This window comes from Salmo salar, chromosome 16 (genome assembly GCF_965601325.2).
Source record: "Salmo salar chromosome 16, fSalSal1, whole genome shotgun sequence".
NCBI classification, from domain to species: domain Eukaryota; kingdom Metazoa; phylum Chordata; class Actinopteri; order Salmoniformes; family Salmonidae; genus Salmo; species Salmo salar.
The window spans coordinates 48,166,459-48,189,526 of NC_138306.1; the positions used below are offsets into that span (position 1 = coordinate 48,166,459).

At 44.7% G+C, this 23,068-nt stretch overlaps 1 protein-coding gene across 3 annotated transcripts in view; it reads left to right on the plus strand.

Annotated features, from left to right (window-relative positions):
• LOC106574041 (inaD-like protein) overlaps window positions 1-23,068 on the plus strand; it is a 123,054-nt gene that overhangs the window by 3,833 nt on the left and 96,153 nt on the right. For all 3 annotated transcript variants that reach the window (XM_014149556.3, XM_014149560.3, XM_014149559.3), the window contains exons 5-9: window positions 1,545-1,684; window positions 2,463-2,664; window positions 19,882-20,010; window positions 22,504-22,743; window positions 22,921-23,023. In XM_014149556.3, the coding sequence (XP_014005031.3) occupies window positions 1,545-1,684; window positions 2,463-2,664; window positions 19,882-20,010; window positions 22,504-22,743; window positions 22,921-23,023 (814 nt within the window). The remainder of the gene's footprint in view (window positions 1-1,544; window positions 1,685-2,462; window positions 2,665-19,881; window positions 20,011-22,503; window positions 22,744-22,920; window positions 23,024-23,068) is intronic.

Here is a 23,068-nt window from a genome sequence, read left to right on the forward strand (position 1 = left end):
AGCCACATTTAGACTGTTATACAAGAACACTGTCCATATCAGATTTTGCATTTAGTTTATGAGTTGGCTCCACATGTTTATGAATGGCTTTGCCTGATGTCCTTTGTGGTGGGCTATCTCATGAATTGATGTGATGTATTTAGGTGAGCAGACATCTGGGGCAATTGATTTGTGAGTTGTCCTTCGTGCCTGCTCCCATAACCTATAATTCTGTATCTCTTTGTGACTGTATACAGTTAGGGCAGAAAAGCCACGTCCCTGATTGGCAGATGAGTGCCAACCCTGATTAGAACCACCTGCTGCTCATCTGTAGTTCTTTACAAATGCTGTTTTGAATTAAATAACATTGTACCTACGCACTGAAGAAGGCTGTAAAGCCGAAACGTTTGTGTACGTTATCTCCAATGCAATAATATCTATATATTTTTAAGAATGAGGTAAGTTTTATGCGACATACACCTCTTTTTGTTTGCCTGAATGTGTGCGTTTAACGCACCAGCCAAGCTTCTGGGAAAGTGCCAAGGTTCCCTGTTGATTATGTAGGCCTACTGCTGTTCGTGGAGATACATTCACCGGACAGTTTATTAGGTGGCTTGCTATATAAAGCTGGAAGACAGGCATCAAGGCATTCAGTTACTGTTCGATTGAACGTTAGAATGGGCAAAACGAGTTAACTAATCGACTTTGAGCATGGTATGAACGTCAGTGCCAGGCGTGCCGGATCCAGTGTCTCAGAAACTGACACCCTCCTGGGCTTTTCACGCACGACAGTGTCTAGGGTTTCCAGAGAATGGTGTGACAAACAAAAAACATCCAGTTAGCGGAAGACCTGTGGGCGAAAACCGCTTGTTGATGAAAGAGAATGGCAAATTCTGCCAGCTAACAGGCTGGCCACAAACAGACAAATAACGGCGCAGTACAACAGTGGTGTGCAGAACGGCATCTCGGAACGCACAACTCGCCGATTCTTGTCACTGATGGGATATTGCAGCAGACGACCACACTGGGTTCCACTCCTATCAGCTGAAAACAACAAGAAGAAGCAGCTCCAGTGGGCTCGCGATCACCAACCTTGGACAATCGAGGAGTGGAAAAACATTGTCTGGTCCGACAAATCCCGGTTCAGGATTTGGCGCAGGCAGCATGAGTCCATGGACCCATCCTGCCTGGTGCCAACGGTACAGGCTGGTGGTGGTTGTGTACCGCCGTCCAATATGCAGCAACTGTGTGATGCCATCATGTCAGCATGGACCAACATCCCTGTGGAACGTTTCCGACTTGTAGAATCCATGCCCGAATAATTCAAGTTGTTCTGGAGGCATAGGGGGGTCTGAACCAGTACAAGATGGGTGTACCTAATAAACTGGCTGGTGAGTGTAGCTTATAAGGTTTTCCCTGGGTATTTGCAATGTGTAGATTTTGACCTGATTTCAGATTTTTCCCCCACCAATGCAATTTGAGTGTTTTTAGATTTTTATTTGAAAGTTTTGACTGTGATGATTAATTCATGACCTATTTATTCACTATGTCTTCTTGTGGTGTAGGGGAGGCAGACAGAGCACATCAGCCTGCCCAAGCCTTTGTCTGGGGGCCTGGGCTTCAGTGTGGTGGGCCTAAGGGCCGAAGGGACAGGGGGCCACGGGGTCTTCATCAGACAGGTCCAGCCTAGGAGCATCGCACACTGGTACCGCCTACTCTCTCACCAGCTCCTCCTCCTCAATCTCTTTACCAAGGCCAACACAATCTTAGTCAAGGATATCTCATGCTGATTTAGAATGTTTGACAGCTCGTATTAGAGCCCCTTTTAAAGGAAACATTACACATTTATTAGCATGCATGCACTCAACAATCATAAATGCTTCTATCAGCTTATGTTAACAACAAAGAGTATGCAGTGACATTTGTAATTAAATTAGCACAGCTTGTAAAGGCACTGCCAAAAATGAGATAAACAGACCACATACCGTTCTAGAAAAAGTGATATGAGCAAAGATGAGATAATCTTCTAAAAATACTTCCTGGTTCAGTAAACGTTACATGAAAAAAAGCATACACTTCTTGGTAGCGACTCCTGTGGCGGGCCGGGCGCATGCACGCTGACACGGTCGCCAGATGTACGGTGTTTCCTCCGACACATTGGTGCGGCTGGCTTCCGGGTTAAGTGGGCGTTGTGTCAAGAAGCAGTGTGGCTTGGTGGGTTGTGTTTCAGAGGACGCACGGCTCTCGACCTTCGCCTCTCCCGAGTCTGTACGGGAGTTGCAGCAATGGGACAAGGGGGTCAAAAAAGTACATACATTATAATATAGAAAAAAGTGTATATATAAAAAATAAAAATACACTTTTTGGGTCTTCATGCTCTTTGGGATCAAGGCGGGGTTACTGTAAAAATACTTTGCGACCATTCTGATGTACAAATTGCTTTATAAATACATTTGATTGATTTGTGTTCTGTGTGCCGGTAGGGATGGGCGCATTCAGGAGAACGACCAGATCCTGGTGATCAACGGGACGCCCCTGGACCAGAGTGTCACCCAGCATCAGGCCATCGCTCTTCTGCAGGAGCCTGGGGACAGGGTGGATCTAGTGGTGGCCAGGGACCCTGCCACCATCACACAGCATACACACACCGCCCCGCCCCCACTCCCACCTGGGCCCAGTCACAAGGTAAGGGTGGAGCACACATTTATGTATCTCAGTATGAAAATGTTTTTATACTGCCATGTCATGGTGCTATCAATCAATTAAGCTAGCATGGTGCTATTAATCAATCAAATGTATTTTGTAAAGCCCTTTGTTCATTGGATGTAATCCTTAGAATAAATACTTTTAAGGCATTGCGTTTTCACTGTTTTCAGTGTTGCATGTAGGACTGTGACGATCATGGAATTTGAGAGAACTGTAATTGTCCAACCAAATGACTGCGGTGTCTGTAATAACCGTTTGGAACAAAAAGTAAAACATTTACACACATTTTCTCCTCCTCTCCTGACTGCATGTGCTGCCATAGAAATATAATTAATAAAATTGGGAATCCTATTCAAGTCAATGATGGCTTAAGTGTGGACTCGCAGCCATGGATGCAATGAAGAGGTAAATCGGTAGAGGTCAATAATAGAACACAGATGTTACATTGACCAGATTGGCACACATTCAACAATCTGATCTAACAAAGTGTCTGTTTTCGCTGCATAACATGTAGAAGCTGTCTCTTTTCAGCTAAATGCTAACTCCTGTTTATATACAGTAAGCTGGTTAGCATAGCTAGCATACAGAAATGGGTGGTGGTAGTCAGTCGTTTTTAACTCCAATGTAGTTGATTGGTAAAGATGGCATGAACATGTTTTGGGGTTGACATCCATACAGGCGTTATACTCTGATTTTTACCTTAACATAATGTGAAATACACATATAACTAATAGCCTAAATGTAGGCAAATGTTACAGAGGGACAATGAGGAGACTCTGAATCTTTCCCCCACACGTTTCCATGACAATTCCATTGTTTTTTAGAAGCAAAGCAGGAAGTAGAATATGTGCTAAAATATTTGTTGATTCAACTCAACTGACAGTACAAAAAATACATTCCATTGCATGAGCACATCAGTTGACATCATTTGAATGAACATTCTACATTACCATGGAAACAATTGCATCACAATATCAGGCAGTCATTTTGTGTTTGCCAGGGTTAAAGGTTCCAAGTCTGTTCTATTCATTCTATTTCTCTGTGTGCTGCTGCATTGTGGGAGGCATTGCCTAGGCAAACAAAGTCTAGTTTGCTTGTTTTAGCAAGGATCAACAAAGTTTCATCACGTTGTTAAGAGTCCATGTTACGGCAGAAACGGACACAACCACACGAATGCCTGGCCATCCTGTCTTCAGTTAGCTGTTCGTTCCACACAATTGTATTTTTAAAAAACTGTTATGATTATTATTTTAATTTCATGACAGTCTTGATCCATAACCGTCAGTTATATGGTAATTGTGCCAGCCCTGCCTAGTTGCATGACACATAATCCGCCATTTAAGTGTCTTTTTTTCAGTTACATAAGTAGGTTGAGATAAATTCAGGAAATCCGTCCTTCTCATTGAAAAGTTGTCGATTTATTGTGGTACATTTTTTGTATATATATTTTTTTCTCTCATGGTCTTCTGGTCAATGTTTTTAACCAGACCAATAAATACAAGTACTAGAAAGGAGTATGGTCCAGAACAATGCCCTGGGATTTCTGGCTGCACATCAACTCGTGTTGTCTACTGACCTCTTGCCATTTGACTTATATGCAGTGGTCAATAGGTCAAAGGACATTGTTATGTTTAACTTTGTCATAAAGGCTATTTCCTGTCACTCAAAACAGGCACTTGACCATCACTGGAGACTAACGTTTGGAGGTCAGTTTTTAGGTGACTACTTCTGATTTGAAATTCATATTTATGCAGTATGGTACCGGACTGTGGGCTGTTGACATTGAGTGTATGATGTTGATGTCCTTATAGCCTATAGGAAATTAAGCTAGTGCTTCATTTGCAGGATTGCCCTGACTATGTATTTAAGTTCTACACAATTATATATTTTTTAAACGGTTATGACTGTGATTTTAATTTCATGACAGTCTGTCCAGACAGTCTGTCCAGATCTGGAATGACAACAGTATCACTTGTCTCCAGGGGTGTTTTGACTGTACTATGTGGGAAGTTTTTGAGAACAGCTCTGATCTTGATGAACTTACAGATGTTGTTTCAGACTATGTAAACTTCTGTGTTGAGTCAGTTGTGCCAACTAAAACCTGTAAAATCTTCCCTAACAATAAGCCTTGGGTATCAAAACATCTCAAATCACTACTTGATAGGAAGAAGGCAGTTTATGCTGAGGGTGATAGACAGGCTGTAAGAGATATACAAAATTAGATCAAAAGACAGATACTGGTGGACAAGGAGACATACAAGCAAAGGGTGGAGAGGACCCTCTCCTCAGGAAACTTGAGGGTGGCCTGGCAAGGGATTAAATCCATGGCTAATGCCCCCACATAGACAGGGGAAAACCCAGTGCTGACCTTGGGGGATATGAGGGCCAGAACATGGCTAATGCCCCCACATAGACAGGGGAAAACCCAGTGCTGACCTTGGGGGATATGAGGGCCAGAACATGGCTAGTGCCCCCACATAGACAGGGGAAAACCCAGTGCTGACCTTGGGGGATATGAGGGCCAGAACATGGCTAGTGCCCCCACATAGACAGGGGAAAACCCAGTGCTGACCTTGGGGGATATGAGGGCCAGAACATGGCTAGTGCCCCCACATAGACAGGGGAAAACCCAGTGCTGACCTTGGGGGATATGAGGGCCAGAACATGGCTAATGCCCCCACATAGACAGGGGAAAACCCAGTGCTGACCTTGGGGGATATGAGGGCCAGAACATGGCTAGTGCCCCCACATAGACAGGGGAAAACCCAGTGCTGACCTTGGGGGATATGAGGGCCAGAACATGGCTAGTGCCCCCACATAGACAGGGGAAAACCCAGTGCTGACCTTGGGGGATATGAGGGCCAGAACATGGCTAGTGCCCCCACATAGACAGGGGAAAACCCAGTGCTGACCTTGGGGGATATGAGGGCCAGAACATGGCTAATGAACTGAATGTTTTCTTTTCAAGATTTGAATCAGACAATTTTGTGTCGGAGGTAAAACAAATGGAAGCATCATTACAAATGTTTGAGAGGGTTGTTGTTAAACAGGCTGATGTTTTGAAGTAGTTCAGGGGATGTAACGCACACAAAAGCCCAGGCCCAGACAAAATAAGTGGACGTGTTAAAGTACTGTGCTGAACAATTGGCTGGTGTTTTTACAGACATTTTCCAATCCTCGCTCGACCAGCAACACGTGCCAGTATTGTGGAAAAACTCAATAATTATACCCATTCCTAAAGCATCTAATCCCTCTGTGCTGAATGACTACCACCCTGTCGCCTTGACATCCTTAGTAATAAAATGCCTTGAGAAAATTATGAAAAGTCATGTTCTCGGCGACACCCAGAAGCTCCTCGACCCGTTTCAGTTTGCCTATCAGCCCAGCAGAGGAGTTGGTGATGCCATTCTTACTCTCCTCAACATGGTCTATAGACATCTTGAGGGAGCCAAATCCCATGTCAGGGTTTTGTTGTTTGACTTTTCTTCTGCCTTCAACACAATCCAGCCTTACATTCTGCACAGAGACTCATTTGGGACTTCTCCTAATATGGGGGGCTGGTTTTGTGGCTGGTGGACTTCCTGAGCCAGAGGTCACAGCAGGTCAATATAGGTCCCCACGTGTCAGACATACGCACCACTATCACAGGCTCTCCTCAGGGATGTGTTTAGTCCCCACTCCACCACCAACACAGGCTCTCCTCAGGGATGTGTTTAGTCCCCACTCCACCGCCAACACAGGCTCTCCTCAGGGATGTGTTTAGTCCCCACTCCACCGCCAACACAGGCTCTCCTCAGGGATGTGTTTAGTTCCCACTCCACCGCCAACACAGGCTCTCCTCAGGGATGTGTTTAGTCCCCACTCCACCGCCAACACAGGCTCTCCTCAGGGATGTGTTTAGTCCCCACTCCACCGCCAACACAGGCTCTCCTCAGGGATGTGTTTAGTCCCCACTCCACCGCCAACACAGGCTCTCCTCAGGGATGTGTTTAGTCCCCACTCCACCGCCAACACAGGCTCTCCTCAGGGATGTGTTTAGTCCCCACTCCACCGCCAACACAGGCTCTCCTCAGGGATGTGTTTAGTCCCCACTCCACCGCCAACACAGGCTCTCCTCAGGGATGTGTTTAGTCCCCACTCCACCACCAACACAGGCTCTCCTCAGGGATGTGTTTAGTCCCCACTCCACCACCAACACAGGCTCTCCTCAGGGATGTGTTTAGTCCCCACTCCACCACCAACACAGGCTCTCCTCAGGGATGTGTTTAGTCCCCACTCCACCACCAACACAGGCTCTCCTCAGGGATGTGTTTAGTCCCCACTCCACCACCAACACAGGCTCTCCTCACTCTTGTACATCTTGTACACTAATAGTTGTACTAGTTCCCATCCTGACAGACACCTTGTTAAGTGCACTGATGACACTGCCTTGATCAGCCTGTTGCATGATGACAGGGAACACCATGGCCCGGTCCTAAATTACATTGTGGTGTGACCAATCACACTTAGTCCTCAATACCAACAAGACCAAAGAGATGTGCATAGACTTCAGGAAGTGTACAACACCTACCTCTGCAACATCTATCAGAGGTCAGAACATAGAGATTGTAGAGGAATACAAATATCTGGTTGTCCTCTTGGACAATAAGCTTCAGTGGAGTAAATGTACAGACCTGATCTACAAAAAGAGTCAACAGAGACTGTGCTTTCTCAAAATGGTGGGATCTTTTAATGTTTACTGCTGTACTGATTCTGTTTTACAAGTCTTTCATTGAGAGTATTTTAACTTTTTGTATTGTTTGTTGGTTTGGCAATGCCACTGTCAGCCAGAGAAATATGCTGAGAAGGATTATCACCACAGCAAGTAAGGTACTTGGAGTCAAACAGACAGGTCTGGATGAGATCTTTAAGGTCAAGGCCCTCCGCAAGGCCCCCTGTACCCGGACTTTGAACTACCACCCTCTGGGTGCAGGTATAGGGCATCCCTCGGCAGGGAAAACAGAACTAGACAATCATTTGTGCCAGGTGTGATATCCCTCCTAAATAGCTCGGGCTTATGTTCCTATCGACCCAGTAAGGCCAGCAGGCTAATGTTCCTATCCACCCAGTAAGGCCAGCAGGCTAATGTTCCTATCCACCCAGTAAGGCCAGCAGGCTAATGTTCCTATCCACCCAGTAAGATCAGCAGGCTAATGTTCCTATCCACCCAGTAAGATCAGCAGGCTAATGTTCCTATCCACCCAGTAAGATCAGCAGGCTAATGTTCCTATCCACCCAGTAAGGCCAGCAGGCTAATGTTCCTATCCACCCAGTAAGGCCAGCAGGCTAATGTTCCTATCCACCCAGTAAGGCCAGCAGGCTAATGTTCCTATCCACCCAGTAAGGCCAGCAGGCTAATGTTCCTATCCACCCAGTAAGGCCAGCAGGCTAATGTTCCTATCCACCCAGTAAGGCCAGCAGGCTAATGTTCCTATCCACCCAGTAAGGCCAGCAGGCTAATGTTCCTATCGACCCAGTAAGATCAGCAGGCTAATGTTCCTATCCACCCAGTAAGATCAGCAGGCTAATGTTCCTATCCACCCAGTAAGATCAGCAGGCTAATGTTCCTATCCACCCAGTAAGGCCAGCAGGCTAATGTTCCTATCCACCCAGTAAGGCCAGCAGGCTAATGTTCCTATCCACCCAGTAAGATCAGCAGGCTAATGTTCCTATCCACCCAGTAAGATCAGCAGGCTAATCAAATTTCAAATCAAATCAAATTTATTTTTATATAGCCCTTCGTACATCAGCTGATATTCTCAAAGTGCTGTACAGAAACCCAGCCTAAAACCCCAAACAGCAAGCAAAGCATGTGAAAGAAGCACGGTGGCTAGGAAAAACTCCCTAGGAAAAACTCCCTAGAAAGGCCAAAAACCTAGGAAGAAACCTAGAGAGGAACCAGGCTATGAGGGGTGGCCAGTCCTCTTCTGGCTGTGCAGGGTGGATATTATAACAGAACATGGTCAAAATGTTAAAATGTTAAAATGTTCATAAATGACCAGCATGGTCAAATAATAATAATCATAGTAGTTGTCGAGGGTGCAACAAGCACGTCCGGTGAACAGGTCAGGGTTCCATAGCCGCAGGCAGAACAGTTGAAACTGGAGCAGCAGCACGGCCAGGTGGACTGGGGACAGCAAGGAGTCATCATACCAGGTAGTCCTGAGGCATGGTCCTAGGGCTCAGGTCCTCCGAGAGAAAGACAGAAAGAGAGAAAGAGAGAATTAGAGAGAGCATATTTAAATACACACAGGACACCGGATAAGACAAGAGAAATACTCCAGATGTAACAGACTGACCCTAGCCCCCCGACACATAAACTACTGCAGCATAAATACTGGAGGCTGAGACAGGAGGGATCAGAAGACACTGTGGCCCCATCCGATGATACCCCCGGACAGGGCCAAACAGGCAGGATATAACCCCACCCACTTTGCCAAAGCACAGGCCCCACACCACTAGAGGGATGTCTCCAACCACCAACTTACCGTCCTAAGACAAGGCCGAGTATAGCCCACAACGATCTCCGCCATGGCACAACCCAAGGGGGGGGGGGGGGGCGCCAACCCAGACAGGAAGACCACGTCAGTGACTCAACCCACTCAAGTGACGCACCCCTCCCATGGACGGCATGGAAGAACACCGGTAGGCCAGTGACTCAGCCCCTGTAAAAGGGTTAGAGGCAGAGAATCCCAGTGGAAAGAGGGGAACCGGCAAGGCAGAGACAGCAAGGGCGGTTCGTTGCTCCAGCCTTTCCGTTCACCTTCACACTCCTGGGCCAGACTATACTTAATCATAGGACCTACTGAAGAGATAAGTCTTCAGTAAAGACTTAAAGGTTGAGACTGAGTCTGCGTCTCTCACATTGGTAGGCAGACCATTCCATAAAAATGGAGCTCTATAGGAGAAAGCCCTACCTCCAGCCGTTTGCTTAGAAATTCTAATGTTCCTATCCACCCAGTAAGATCAGCAGGCTAATGTTCCTATCCACCCAGTAAGGCCAGCAGGCTAATGTTCCTATCCACCCAGTAAGATCAGCAGGCTAATGTTCCTATCCACCCAGTAAGATCAGCAGGCTAATGTTCCTATCCACCCAGTAAGATCAGCAGGCTAATGTTCCTATCCACCCAGTAAGATCAGCAGGCTAATGTTCCTATCCACCCAGTAAGGCCAGCAGGCTAATGTTCCTATCCACCCAGTAAGATCAGCAGGCTAATGTTCCTATCCACCCAGTAAGATCAGCAGGCTAATGTTCCTATCCACCCAGTAAGATCAGCAGGCTAATGTTCCTATCCACCCAGTAAGATCAGCAGGCTAATGTTCCTATCCACCCAGTAAGATCAGCAGGCTAATGTTCCTATCCACCCAGTAAGATCAGCAGGCTAATGTTCCTATCCACCCAGTAAGGCCAGCAGGCTAATGTTCCTAACCACCCAGTAAGATCAGCAGGCTAATGTTCCTATCCACCCAGTAAGATCAGCAGGCTAATGTTCCTATCCACCCAGTAAGATCAGCAGGCTAATGTTCCTATCCACCCAGTAAGGCCAGCAGGCTAATGTTCCTATCCACCCAGTAAGGCCAGCAGGCTAATGTTCCTATCCACCCAGTAAGGCCAGCAGGCTAATGTTCCTATCCACCCAGTAAGATCAGCAGGCTAATGTTCCTATCCACCCAGTAAGATCAGCAGGCTAATGTTCCTATCCACCCAGTAAGGCCAGCAGGCTAATGTTCCTATCCACCCAGTAAGGCCAGCAGGCTAATGTTCCTATCCACCCAGTAAGGCCAGCAGGCTAATGTTCCTATCCACCCAGTAAGATCAGCAGGCTAATGTTCCTATCCACCCAGTAAGGCCAGCAGGCTAATGTTCCTATCCACCCAGTAAGGCCAGCAGGCTAATGTTCCTATCCACCCAGTAAGATCAGCAGGCTAATGTTCCTATCCACCCAGTAAGATCAGCAGGCTAATGTTCCTATCCACCCAGTAAGGCCAGCAGGCTAATGTTCCTATCCACCCAGTAAGGCCAGCAGGCTAATGTTGCTATCCACCCAGTAAGATCAGCAGGCTAATGTTCCTATCCACCCAGTAAGATCAGCAGGCTAATGTTCCTATCCACCCAGTAAGATCAGCAGGCTAATGTTCCTATCCACCCAGTAAGATCAGCAGGCTAATGTTCCTATCCACCCAGTAAGATCAGCAGGCTAATGTTCCTATCCACCCAGTAAGGCCAGCAGGCTAATGTTCCTATCCACCCAGTAAGGCCAGCAGGCTAATGTTCCTATCCACCCAGTAAGATCAGCAGGCTAATGTTCCTATCCACCCAGTAAGATCAGCAGGCTAATGTTCCTATCCACCCAGTAAGGCCAGAAGGCTAATGTTCCTATCCACCCAGTAAGGCCAGCAGGCTAATGTTCCTATCCACCCAGTAAGATCAGCAGGCTAATGTTCCTATCCACCCAGTAAGATCAGCAGGCTAATGTTCCTATCCACCCAGTAAGGCCAGCAGGCTAATGTTCCTATCCACCCAGTAAGGCCAGCAGGCTAATGTTCCTATCCACCCAGTAAGATCAGCAGGCTAATGTTCCTATCCACCCAGTAAGGCCAGAAGGCTAATGTTCCTATCCACCCAGTAAGGCCAGCAGGCTAATGTTCCTATCCACCCAGTAAGATCAGCAGGCTAATGTTCCTATCCACCCAGTAAGGCCAGCAGGCTAATGTTCCTATCCACCCAGTAAGATCAGCAGGCTAATGTTCCTATCCACCCAGTAAGATCAGCAGGCTAATGTTCCTATGCACCCAGTAAGATCAGCAGGCTAATGTTCCTATGCACCCAGTAAGATCAGCAGGCTAATGTTCCTATCCACCCAGTAAGATCAGCAGGCTAATGTTCCTATCCACCCAGTAAGATCAGCAGGCTAATGTTCCTATCCACCCAGTAAGATCAGCAGGCTAATGTTCCTATCCACCCAGTAAGATCAGCAGGCTAATGTTCCTATCCACCCAGTAAGATCAGCAGGCTAATGTTCCTATCCACCCAGTAAGATCAGCAGGCTAATGTTCCTATGCACCCAGTAAGATCAGCAGGCTTGTCTCTTTTTATTGGTATGTAACTGTTATGAAAGTTGTATTGTCAATTTGTTTTGTATTTAAATGCCACTTTAAACGTGTACATGACACTGCAACAAAATTTCCCCATGGGGACAATAAAGTCAGTAAAGTAAAGTTTCTGTAAACTGCTTTAATCAATGTAGACATGACATGGAAGTCAAGGAGATGAAAGCATAGAGCGTTAGAACACGTAATGGGAAAAAATGTAGACCTAGATCACAGATTTGCCTTTGTTTTTAAAACTACGGTGAGCGATATGGTTCAATGTGCCAATATATTAACACAATCTACTTTTTTGTTTTTTTTAACTTGCTGGCGTCTTGAAACTAAAGTTGGGTTCATGTATACTCTGCTAATGACCATACCAAAAAAGAGTAACGGAGAGCAATGTACAATCCAGCAAATTTAGCAAAACAAGGAATTTGTGGTAAGTGCATGGGAGTTGCCATCTTTATGCACCTCAGCTATTGCAATCATTGGGCCTACAATCTGACAAAATGCAATACTTAACCTAACACTTTTCAGCAATGTTAATCTTGAAACTCTACGACTATAACAAGCTCAGTTTTTAGTGGATCCATTTTTTCATTCAAACAATTAAATGAGGTTTAATCGTATTATGGTTATTCGGTGTAGGGTGACCCATACTTAAGCAAAGAGCAGTGGTTATTAACAAAGCATAATTACCATTCAACTCAATAGGCTAAAATGGGTGGTAATTTACATCAGAACTGACAAGTAAAGGGAGGAGTAGAAGGAAAAGCAACACAGACTGGCTGACCCCTCTGTTTTCCTACGGACGGAAAATAAACGTGAGCGGGTGAAAACGAGACTGGGATAGATCAACACTGGGGTGATCGACATGATTAACCTGAAGCTGCGACAACAAACAGAACCAGCTCCACCCGCCACAAGTTTAATTAAATAACCCCAAAGAAAAGCCTTCTGAAATCTTTCCTGAAAAAAAATTATCGGGGGAAAAAATATGAGAAACGATTGCCAGACGCCCAAATCTTAGTTTAATGCAAAGGATACGACACAGACGAGTTAGGCTGCCTAGTTCCAACCATTATGATAATGTAGTGCCTATTTCTGGGTCATTATCGTGGGCTATTTCACTACTCCTGTTGTTTTTAATCCTGTTTGGATCAAGGCCATATCCTGCATTGTATCAAGCCTGGGCCTTGCTTTTGCCTTGTGTTTTATTCATGTGCTGTTTCTCTTGAGGTTGTTTAATGGAACGCTGGCTTAAAAAAAAGACTGATGTCTGGATTTGATTTTTATTGCCGTTTTCCCCGGCCTAACTATCTGTCACCCGAGCCAAGCTTCTACAAAAACCCAGATGCCGGCGCTGAGTCTCTTTATTAAAATGTTTAAGTGTCAGCTTGGCACCACTCCCTCTATTAGCTCTCTCCGTTCTGATTTGTCAGAAAAACCTGACAATAAATACTTAAAATGTGGGAATAACCAACTCCTGAAAAGCCAATATAAATTACATATACTGAACAAAAATATAAATGCAACATGCTTAATTTTCAAAGATTTGACCGATTTACAGTTTATGAGGAAATCAGGCTATTATAATAAATTCATTAGGCCCAAATCTATGAATTTCACATGACTGGGAATACAGATAAGCATCTGTTGGTCACAGATACCTTTAAAACAAGATACGGGCGTGGATCAGAAAACCAGTCAGTACCTGGTGTGACCACCATTTTCCTAATGCAGCTCAAAACATCTCCTTTGCATAGAGTTGATCAGGCTGTTGATAGTGGCCTGTGGAATGTTGTCCCACTCCTCTTCAATGGCTGTGCGAAGTTACTGGATATTGGTAGAAAATGGAAAACGCTGTTGTACACGTCGATCCAGAGCATCCCAAACATGCTCTATGGGTGACATGTCTGGTGAGTATGCAGGCCATGGACGAACTGGGACATTTTCAGCTTCCAGAGATTGTGTACAGATCCTTGCGACATGAGGCTGTGCATTATCATGCTGAAACATGAGGTGGTGGCGGCGGATGAATGGCACGACAATGGGCCTCAGGAACTCATCACGGTATCTCTGTGCATTCAAATTGCCATCGATAAAATGCAATTGTGTTCATTGTCCGTAGCTTATGCCTGTCCATACCATAACCCCACCGCCACCATGGGGCACTCTGTTCACAACGTTCACTTCAGCAAACCTCTTATCCACATGACGCCATACATGTGATCTGCGGTTGTGAGGCCGGTTGAACTTACTGCCAAATTCTCTAAAACAACATTTGAGGCGGCTTATTGTAGAGAAATTAACATTAAATTCTCTGGGAACAGCTCTGGTGGACATTCCTGCAGTCAGCATGCCAATTGCACGCTCCCTCAAAACTTAACATATATATTATATGTTATATATGTTATATGTGGTATTTCATAGTGTTGATGTGTTCACTATCATTCTACAATGTAAAAATAAAGAAAAACCCTTGAATGAGTAGGTGTGTCAAACCTTTTGACTGGTACTGTATATCAGATGTCAAATCGCTCTGCCGCGATCCTGTTTATTACGTGTTTATTCTGTCATTGTTTTCCGTCTGTACAGGACCCTGTCACACTGACAAATGATCTCCTCTTTCCTCTTGAGGAACTCCACAGGCAACCTGAACTCCGCACGATGAGCCCCTCTCAACCCCGATACCCATTAACTGATTCTTCCCCTTAAAAACAAATGTTCCTAATCCCTACTCTCCCCTTTAAACAAGCTCCCCTGCCCATCCAAACCGGCTCTCTAATTGTGAAAAGCTGAGAAAATATTGAGTTAGGTTGGCTTCAGGGATTCGTTCCCTTCCATGCCTGAAATGGCAGATTGTACAGTCTGTTGCTCTGGTGCATTGCTCGCTCTCATACACCCACCTGACCTCGTACTCGTCATTCTCACCGAACATGGCTTCTAGAGGTTGTTGCCGTTATCTTGAACCCTAAGTTCCTTGAAACAAGTCTGACGTTATCCCTTTCTACACTGAAATGAGAGGCCTTATTCACAGTGTCAGAGTAGGAGTTCTGATCTAGGATTAGTTTTTTTAAGTCATGATAAATCGTATTATATCAACAAGGGTGATCTGATCCTAGCTCAGCACTCCTACTCCAGAGATGAATGATCTAGAAGCCATGTTGTCACAGGCTCACAGTAGAACAGTTTTTTTATTTTCTTCCTGAAACAGAGTGCCTGGAATCCACGTTCTCATTATGGCTTTCTCATTAAAACTGTCATTAACCCAGACTCTCTGTTTGTCTAATAATTCTGTAACGTTCTCATGGGGCAGAACTGTCAATATGGAAGGACATGCAATTTTAGGACAAACCTTGTAATCAGGATAATGTTTTGTATGTGTGGTTGAGAATATCTGTAATATATTTTGTATTTCATTCCTTTAATGAAGTGTGTTTAATTCAATTTCATGATGTCTAGTGAATATTTAATGTCCTGACAATCATAATTCTGTTTTATGATAATTCAGACTCTGTTCCATTGTCATGTTAACACAGTAGTATATAAACATACCATATTTCGGTGCTACATTTTTATTTTTATTTTTTTAATTTCACCTTTATTTAACCAGGTAGGCAAGTTGAGAACAAGTTAAAAAATGAATTAGCCTAAGCCACAGAATGTCTTTTTGAATACTGTAAAACCAGCAAGTAGACATCTACTTGCTGGATGTTGAGTTTGTTGAGTTTTTAGTAGGGCTGGGAGATTTTTATATAGAATAAATTCAATTAATTCAAATGTATGATTTACTGCAATGTTACAAATTTCTATATCGCAAGAATCAAAATGTGTTTATTTTTTATGAGCGTTTGTCTTTTTGTCCTCGTCTCCTCCCCCTTCTGTGCTGTGTGCACTGTGTACCTTCCCACTCACACAGACACCAAGCCCCTCCTCCTTCTGTGCTGTGTGCACTGTGTACCTTCCCACTCACACAGACACCAAGCCCCTCCTCCTTCTGTGCTGTGTGCACTGTGTACCTTCCCACTCACACAGACACCAAGCCCCTCCTCCTTCTGTGCTGTGTGCACTGTGTACCTTCCCACTCACACAGACACCAAGCCCCTCCTCCTTCTTTGCTGTGTGCACTGTGTACCTTCCCACTCACACAGACACCAAGCCCCTCCTCCTTCTGTGCTGTGTGCACTGTGTACCTTCCCACTCACACAGACACCAAGCCCCTCCTCCTTCTGTGCTGTGTGCACTGTGTACCTTCCCACTCACACAGACACCAAGCCCCTCCTCCTTCTTTGCTGTGTGCACTGTGTACCTTCCCACTCACACAGACACCAAGCCCCTCCTCCTTCTGTGCTGTGTGCACTGTGTACCTTCCCACACACACAGACACCAAGCCCCTCCCACTCACAACAACAAAGACGAAAGATCACGTCTTCCTCTCTGACAACAAGCAATTTCATCTCGCTCTTTGCATTTGAAGTTTGGTTCCAACAGAATCGATCTCTTCCCCCTCCAACGATAAGCTTTTTAAGTATCAACTCCTAAAATTTAGAACAGAGCAAACCCTACTAAAACGGCAGGATCAATTACCATGATTGTGAAAAATGTGTTTGTCGCCCATGGCATTGCGGTACCAAGTACTGCTAGCTGCATTTTAGTCTCCTGCTGTGCTAGCTGTCTAAGCTGTGTTTATAAATGTGCAATGACTGTAAAAATACTCATTTATATATATTTTTTTATTTTTTATTTCACCTTTATTTAACCAGGTAGGCAAGTTGAGAACAAGTTCTCATTTACAACTGCGACCTGGCCAAGATAAAGCAAAGCAGTTTGACACATATAACAACAATAATAATAATAAGGAATTGGCAACTCATTCTCATTCTGAAAAATAAGCGTCTTATCCAGGTAGGCCACTTGATTTCAACATGTAAACAGGCTGTTGTTCAAACAGTTGGAGACAGACAGGAGGGTGTGTTCATAAGTTCTACCTTGTTAGAAAACATATAGATCCAAGTTGTCTAGACCTTAAATACAGAGATTAGCTGGCTCCTAAGTAGCACATGGGCTTGTACTTGAGAGATTGTTGATGAGACCTGTGTTAATTTTCTATAATGCCTGCTACCAGAAGTTGATCATTATTAGTGAATGTGCATGGTTCTGGTTAAATTTGTGTCTAAAAATACATTTTCATAGACATAGACTTGAAAGCCAGATCAGGAATTATTTCAAAACAGCAGGTTAAACTATTATGGTAAATTTAATACAGTTATTAGTGGGTGTTATGGTTGTGGAAGGCTTATATTTAGCCTTGGTATCATTTTACAAGCCCTAAATTCATTAGGTTATTCCTGACTGTTTGAAATGCGGTGTGTTGACCATTAATTGTGAACAAAGCCTTTTTTAGAGAACTTTTTTGTTGTTGTTGATATACAGTATATATTGTGAATCACCCATAAGTTGGAAAAAATCAAGAACGTGTCTTATTTTCAGAGTAAGACATCTTCACACAGACCGTCCAAATTGTCAAACAAGTTTGATGGAATCTGTTGTTTCACAAAATTGCTTATTGAACTTAACCAAGCCTGCTTACATCTCCACTTGTAAGGAAACAGGCAACACTGAAAGCTATAGACGAAAACCAGCCCTACTGACTGTGAAGAGCCACTTCTTATCTGGGGCAATGGCTCTTAGTCTTTTCTGTAGACGGGATAAGCAGTGAGCAGGAGGGGTAGAAAAGCTTTGTCTCCCCAGAGGCTGCAGTACGTAAGAAACCACAGTAAGGTTTCATTAGATAGAGAGCAAACTGCACAGGAAGTTAACTATCAGATAACGCTGTGCAATAAGAAAAAGAGCTGCTGTGATTGCAGCCTGCTGGTTGGTTAATAAAGAGCCTAGGAGGAGACGTCGTTGTGATTAGGCTGGGGGGAGTGTGTGTGTGTGTGTGTGTGTGTGTGTGATCAAGGAGGTAGTAACGGGGGCTAGACAACAGGACACAAGGGATTCCCTGACCTGGACATTAATCAGCCTCTGCTGCTCGTTTGTATTTCAAACGTTTAGTGAAAACCATTAAAAGTTGGTCTGATAATGCTCCACAGCCATGCGCAGTTAGACACCATGGTTAAGTTAATATCGCAGATCACGTACACACTGATAAATAATAAGGCTCGACTCTGGCTGGGGCCAGACTAAATGTTCAGAGCTGCTTCTAGTCAATTTACCTGCTGTACCATCCTACATGTATGCACAAATGTATGCATTGTCATTGGAGATGTGATTTCCCCTCGATTTAATCAGGATTACCTGATATTTTTACCTGAAAAAAAGCTGTAATACTTACATCTGTGTTTTATCCTTAAACTGGACCAGTAGCCTTTAATCACTGCTTCTTTATTGTACCAATCACAGCCCCCCTTAGGCTATATCTTGGGTTATATCCACCAATCACGGCCCTGCTTAGGCTATATCTTGCGTTACATTGGGGGAAAAAAGTATTTGACCCCCTACTGATTTTGTACGTTTGCCCACTTACAAAGAATTGATTAGTCTATAATTTTAATGGTAAAACATGACTTAGTACTTGGTGGCAAAACCCTTGTTGGCAATCACAGAGGTCAGACGTTTCTTGTAGTTGGCCACCAGGTTTGCACACATCTCAGGAGGGATTTTGTCCCACTCCTCTTTGCAGATCTTCTCCAAGTCATTTAAGGTTTCGAGGCTGACGTTTGGCAACTCGAACGTTCAGCTCCCTCCACAGATTTTCTATGGGATTAAGGTTTGGAGACTGGCTAGGCCACTCCAGGACCTTAATGTGCTTCTTCTTGAGCCACTCCTTTGTTGCCTTGGCCATGTGTTTTGGGTCATTGTCATGCTGGAATACCCATCCACGACCCATTTTCAATGCCCTGGCTGAGGGAAGGAAGTTCTCACCCAAGATTTGACGGTACATGGCCCCGTCCATCGTCCCTTTGATGCGGTGAAGTTGTCCTGTCCCCTTAGCAGAAAAACACCCCCAAAGCATAATGTTTCCACCTCCATGTTTGCCGGTGGAGATGGTGTTCTTGGGGTCATAGGCAGCATTCCTCCTCCTCCAAACACGGCGAGTTGAGTTGATGCCAAAGAGCTCCATTTTGGTCTCATCTGACAACAACACTTTCACCAGTTGTCCTCTGAATCATTCAGATGTTCATTGGCAAACTTCAGACGGGCATGTATATGTATTCTTGAGCAGGGGGACTTTGCGGGCGCTGCAGGATTTCAGTCCTTCACGGCATAGTGTGTTACCAATTGTTTTCTTGGTGACTATGGTCCCAGCTGCCTTGAGATCATTGACAAGGTCCTCCCGTGTAGTTCTGGGCTGATTCCTCACCGTTCTCATGATCATTGCAACCCCATGAGGTGAGATCTTGCATGGAGCCCCAGGCCGAGGGATATTGACAGTTCTTTTGTGTTTCTTCCATTTGCGAATAATCGCACCAAATGTTGTCACCTTCTCACCAAGCTGCTTGGCGATGGTCTTGTAGCCCATTCCAGCCTTGTGTAGGTCTACAATCTTATCCCTGACATCCTTGGAGAGCTCTTTGGTCTTGGCCATGGTGGAGAGTTTGGAATCTGATTGATTACTTCTGTGGACAGGTGTCTTTTTTACAGGTAACAAGCTGCGGTTAGGAGCACTCCCTTTAAGAGTGTGCTCCTAATCTCAGCTCGTTACCTGTATAAAAGACACCAGGGAGACAGAAATCTTTCTGATTGAGAGGGGGTCAAATACTTATTTCCCTCATTAAAATGCAAATCAATTTATAACATTTTTGACATGCGTTTTTCTGGATATTTTTGTTGTTAATCTGTCTCTCACTGTTCAAATAAACCTACCATTAAAATTATAGACTGATCCTTTCTTTATCAGTGGGCAAACATACAAAATCAGCAGGGGATCAAATACTTTTTCCCCCCACTGTATATCCACCGATCCCTGCCCAGTTTAGGCTATATATTGGGTTATATCCACGAATCATTCACGCTGTCTTCTCTTTATCTCCTTCTCTTCCTCTATGGAGCGTCCAGGAGCAGTGGGGCCACATGGAGGAGATCGAGCTGCTGAACGACGGCTCGGGCCTGGGATTTGGGATTGTTGGAGGCAAGGCCACTGGGGTGGTGGTGAGGACTCTGGTTCCAAACAGTGTGGCTGACAAGGTACAATACTGGACATTACATACACTCTAAACAATCAAAGCTAACAGACAAAGCAGTCTGCTAAGACTGGTACCTGGGTTGTGTTCATTAGGCACTAAATAGAAGAAAACGGTCTAATCTGAACTGGTCCAATAAGACAGGGATTTTCAAACTTTTCTTGACCAGGGACCCATACTCCGGCAAACTGGCGACACAGGGACCCCCATCGTATGTCAGCAAAAAATGATCACTTCTTATCAGGTGAATGATAATGGCAAGTAGAAGTAATCAACATTTTAAAATGAATAGATTTGGAACCAGAGTCCTGTTTCAATATGAAACTGTCTACCACAGTTCATTGGAAGAGGAAGTGTAAACTCTAACATAGTCTATTACCTAGAAAGGTATCTTGGTGGCGTAGAGAAAATGTTGCTGTTGTAAAGCACATTTTCTGCAATATATATTTATTTATTTTTATCTGAGAGACAATTTAGCAATTTTGAAGTTCATTTCCAGCAATTATCTATAGTTTATCATGGAACTGAGACTATTTTGCAGTTTTAAAGCACATTTTCTGCAATTCTATGCATTTTGCCATGGCTAATACTGTGTTCCTCTGCTCAAACAGTCCTCCGCAGTAGGCCTACTAAACCATTACATACTCAGGGCTTCCTTCTCGCTCTTCCTTCTGATCCTTTGGTAACAGACCGGTCATCCCCTATGAATAGTAACCACCAGTTTAGCTGAATTAATGCTGAGCGTGTCCCACAAAGGGCTTAGTTACATTATAATAGCCATTGAGCCGGAGGGAAAAAAATGATCACCTTGTAAGGGGATTACATCCTGGCTACACAGAGCACGCTAGGCCTGCGTCCGGCTCGAAGGACCCCTTTTCTGTTCGCAATTACAGAGATGTTCGCGAAAGGTTTATTCACAGATGCACAAAGTCCCTGACACAGCCGATGCTCATTTCCAAACAGACCCTTTCTTTTCTTTTCCCACTCAACGCTTTGCTTTTGTCCTTCATTTTGTGAGCTTGGGATGTATTCAGTTATTCAGCGAGTTAACATGGGAACATGTCATTTGATTTGTAAAAAAAAACTGTTTGTCGGTTATAACCTTTTATAAGAAAGTGTTATCCAAGAGTGATCTGGATTTAAAAAACCTTGTCCCTTGTTTCTGAAACCGCTTTGCACCACTCCTCTCTTTTTCTTTCTCTCTCTCGCTCTCTACCCCTCCCTCCTTTCCTTTTCACTCTCTCTCTCTCTCTGTCTACCACACCCTCCCTTTCTCTCTCTCTCTCTCCCTCTGTCTCTCTCTCTTTCTCTCTCTCTCTCTTTCTCTCTGAATGTCCAAGAGAGCCCAGGCTGGGCAACAAAACCCTGCTTGTTCAAAAGGCACAGTGCAGCATTTCACACATCACTGGATCTTATGCTCCAAAAAAGCTGTCAAAATTGGGGCTTTGTTAGACCCTGGCGTTTCCCATTTCAATGTTTAATGGCCAGGGCTGGCTTCAATGTGCCCCCGTTGTCCCATGCACAGACCCAGGGAGAGAAGTTGGGGAGATATCCTGCACCACGGTTATGCATCAAACACTTTTCATCCCTCTTTCCACAAAGGATGCTGTTCTCCCCTCTCTTTTTACTTTTTCCTCTTTTTCCCTCGCTGAGTTTATTCTGCTTGACCTGCGAGTCGTTGAATACATTTCCTAGCTTAGTACCGCAGGGCCAGGCCCAGACCAGGGTGGGACTAGCCTGTTCAAGTGGGATGTAAAATGCGTTGGACCACATTGGCTGAAATGATCAAATGGTCGAACTAAGCGAAATGTTGAATATGAGCAGATTTTTGGGGTAGTTATTTCATGTACTAGCAACCAACAGTGGTGGAAAAAGTACCCAATTGTCATACTTGAGTAATTTTCTATTAAGGTATCTTTACTTTTACTCAAGTAAAAGTAAAAGTCACCCAGTAAAATACTACTTGAGTAAAAGTCTAATTACGGATAGCTTGGGGCACACTCCAACACTCAGACATCATTTACAAACGAAGCATTTGTGTTTAGTGAGTCTGCCAGATCAAAGGCAGTAGGGATGACCAGGGATGTTCTCCTGATGTGTGTGAATTGGACCATTTTCCTGTCCTGCTAAGCATTCAAAATGTAACTAGTACTTTTGTATGCCAGAGAAAATGTAAGGAGTAAAAAGTACATTATTTTGTTTAGGAATGTAGTGAAGTAAAAGTTTTCAAAAATATAAATAGTAAAGTACAGATACCCCAAAAAACGACTTACTTTAACGCATTTTTACTTAAGTACTTTACACCACTGGCAAATAATACCATTCTGTAAGAAATGGTGAAATACATGTAGGTTGCTGTTTTTGCTAGACCCTGAACTTAACTATAATGCATTGTGTATTATTCATATTTCCAGTTTGTACAAATGTTAACATTGTCTTCTTTCTTTCTTTCTTTCTTTCTTTCTTTCTTTCCCCCCACCTCTCTCCCCCCCTATAGGATGGGCGCCTGCGTACAGGTGACCACATCCTGCGTATTGGTGAGACCCCCACAGGTGGCCTGGCCAGCGACCAGGTGGTCAAGGTGCTGCAGGGCTGCGGGAGCCACGTACGCATGCTCATCGCCCGTGACCCCTCGGGACAGCACTCCACCTCCCCGCCGCCCCCTCCCCCGCCCGCCGCCAGCCCCGTCTCTGCCTTACCCGCTGAATTCGAACCCCAGAGCAGGGTCAGCAGGACGGTGAGTGAGACAGGAGGATGGAACGCACACACACACACACACACACACACACAAACCTAGACATGCACACACCTTCTCCTGTGACCCCTGCCCCTCTACTGCCCTACATATTGTGGTGAATATGTCCGTGACATTAGAACGTCAGTACATGTACAGCATATCTCTATGGTTTTCCAGCCCAACCTGGAGGGTTATGAGATCCATGAAGTGCCTCTGAGGAAGAAGGAGGGCCAGAGCCTGGGGATCACCATCATCGGATTCAACTCCTTAACCTGCGACGGTAGGCCGATGCCCAATACCATGTCAACTCCTGGCTCCCTAGCCC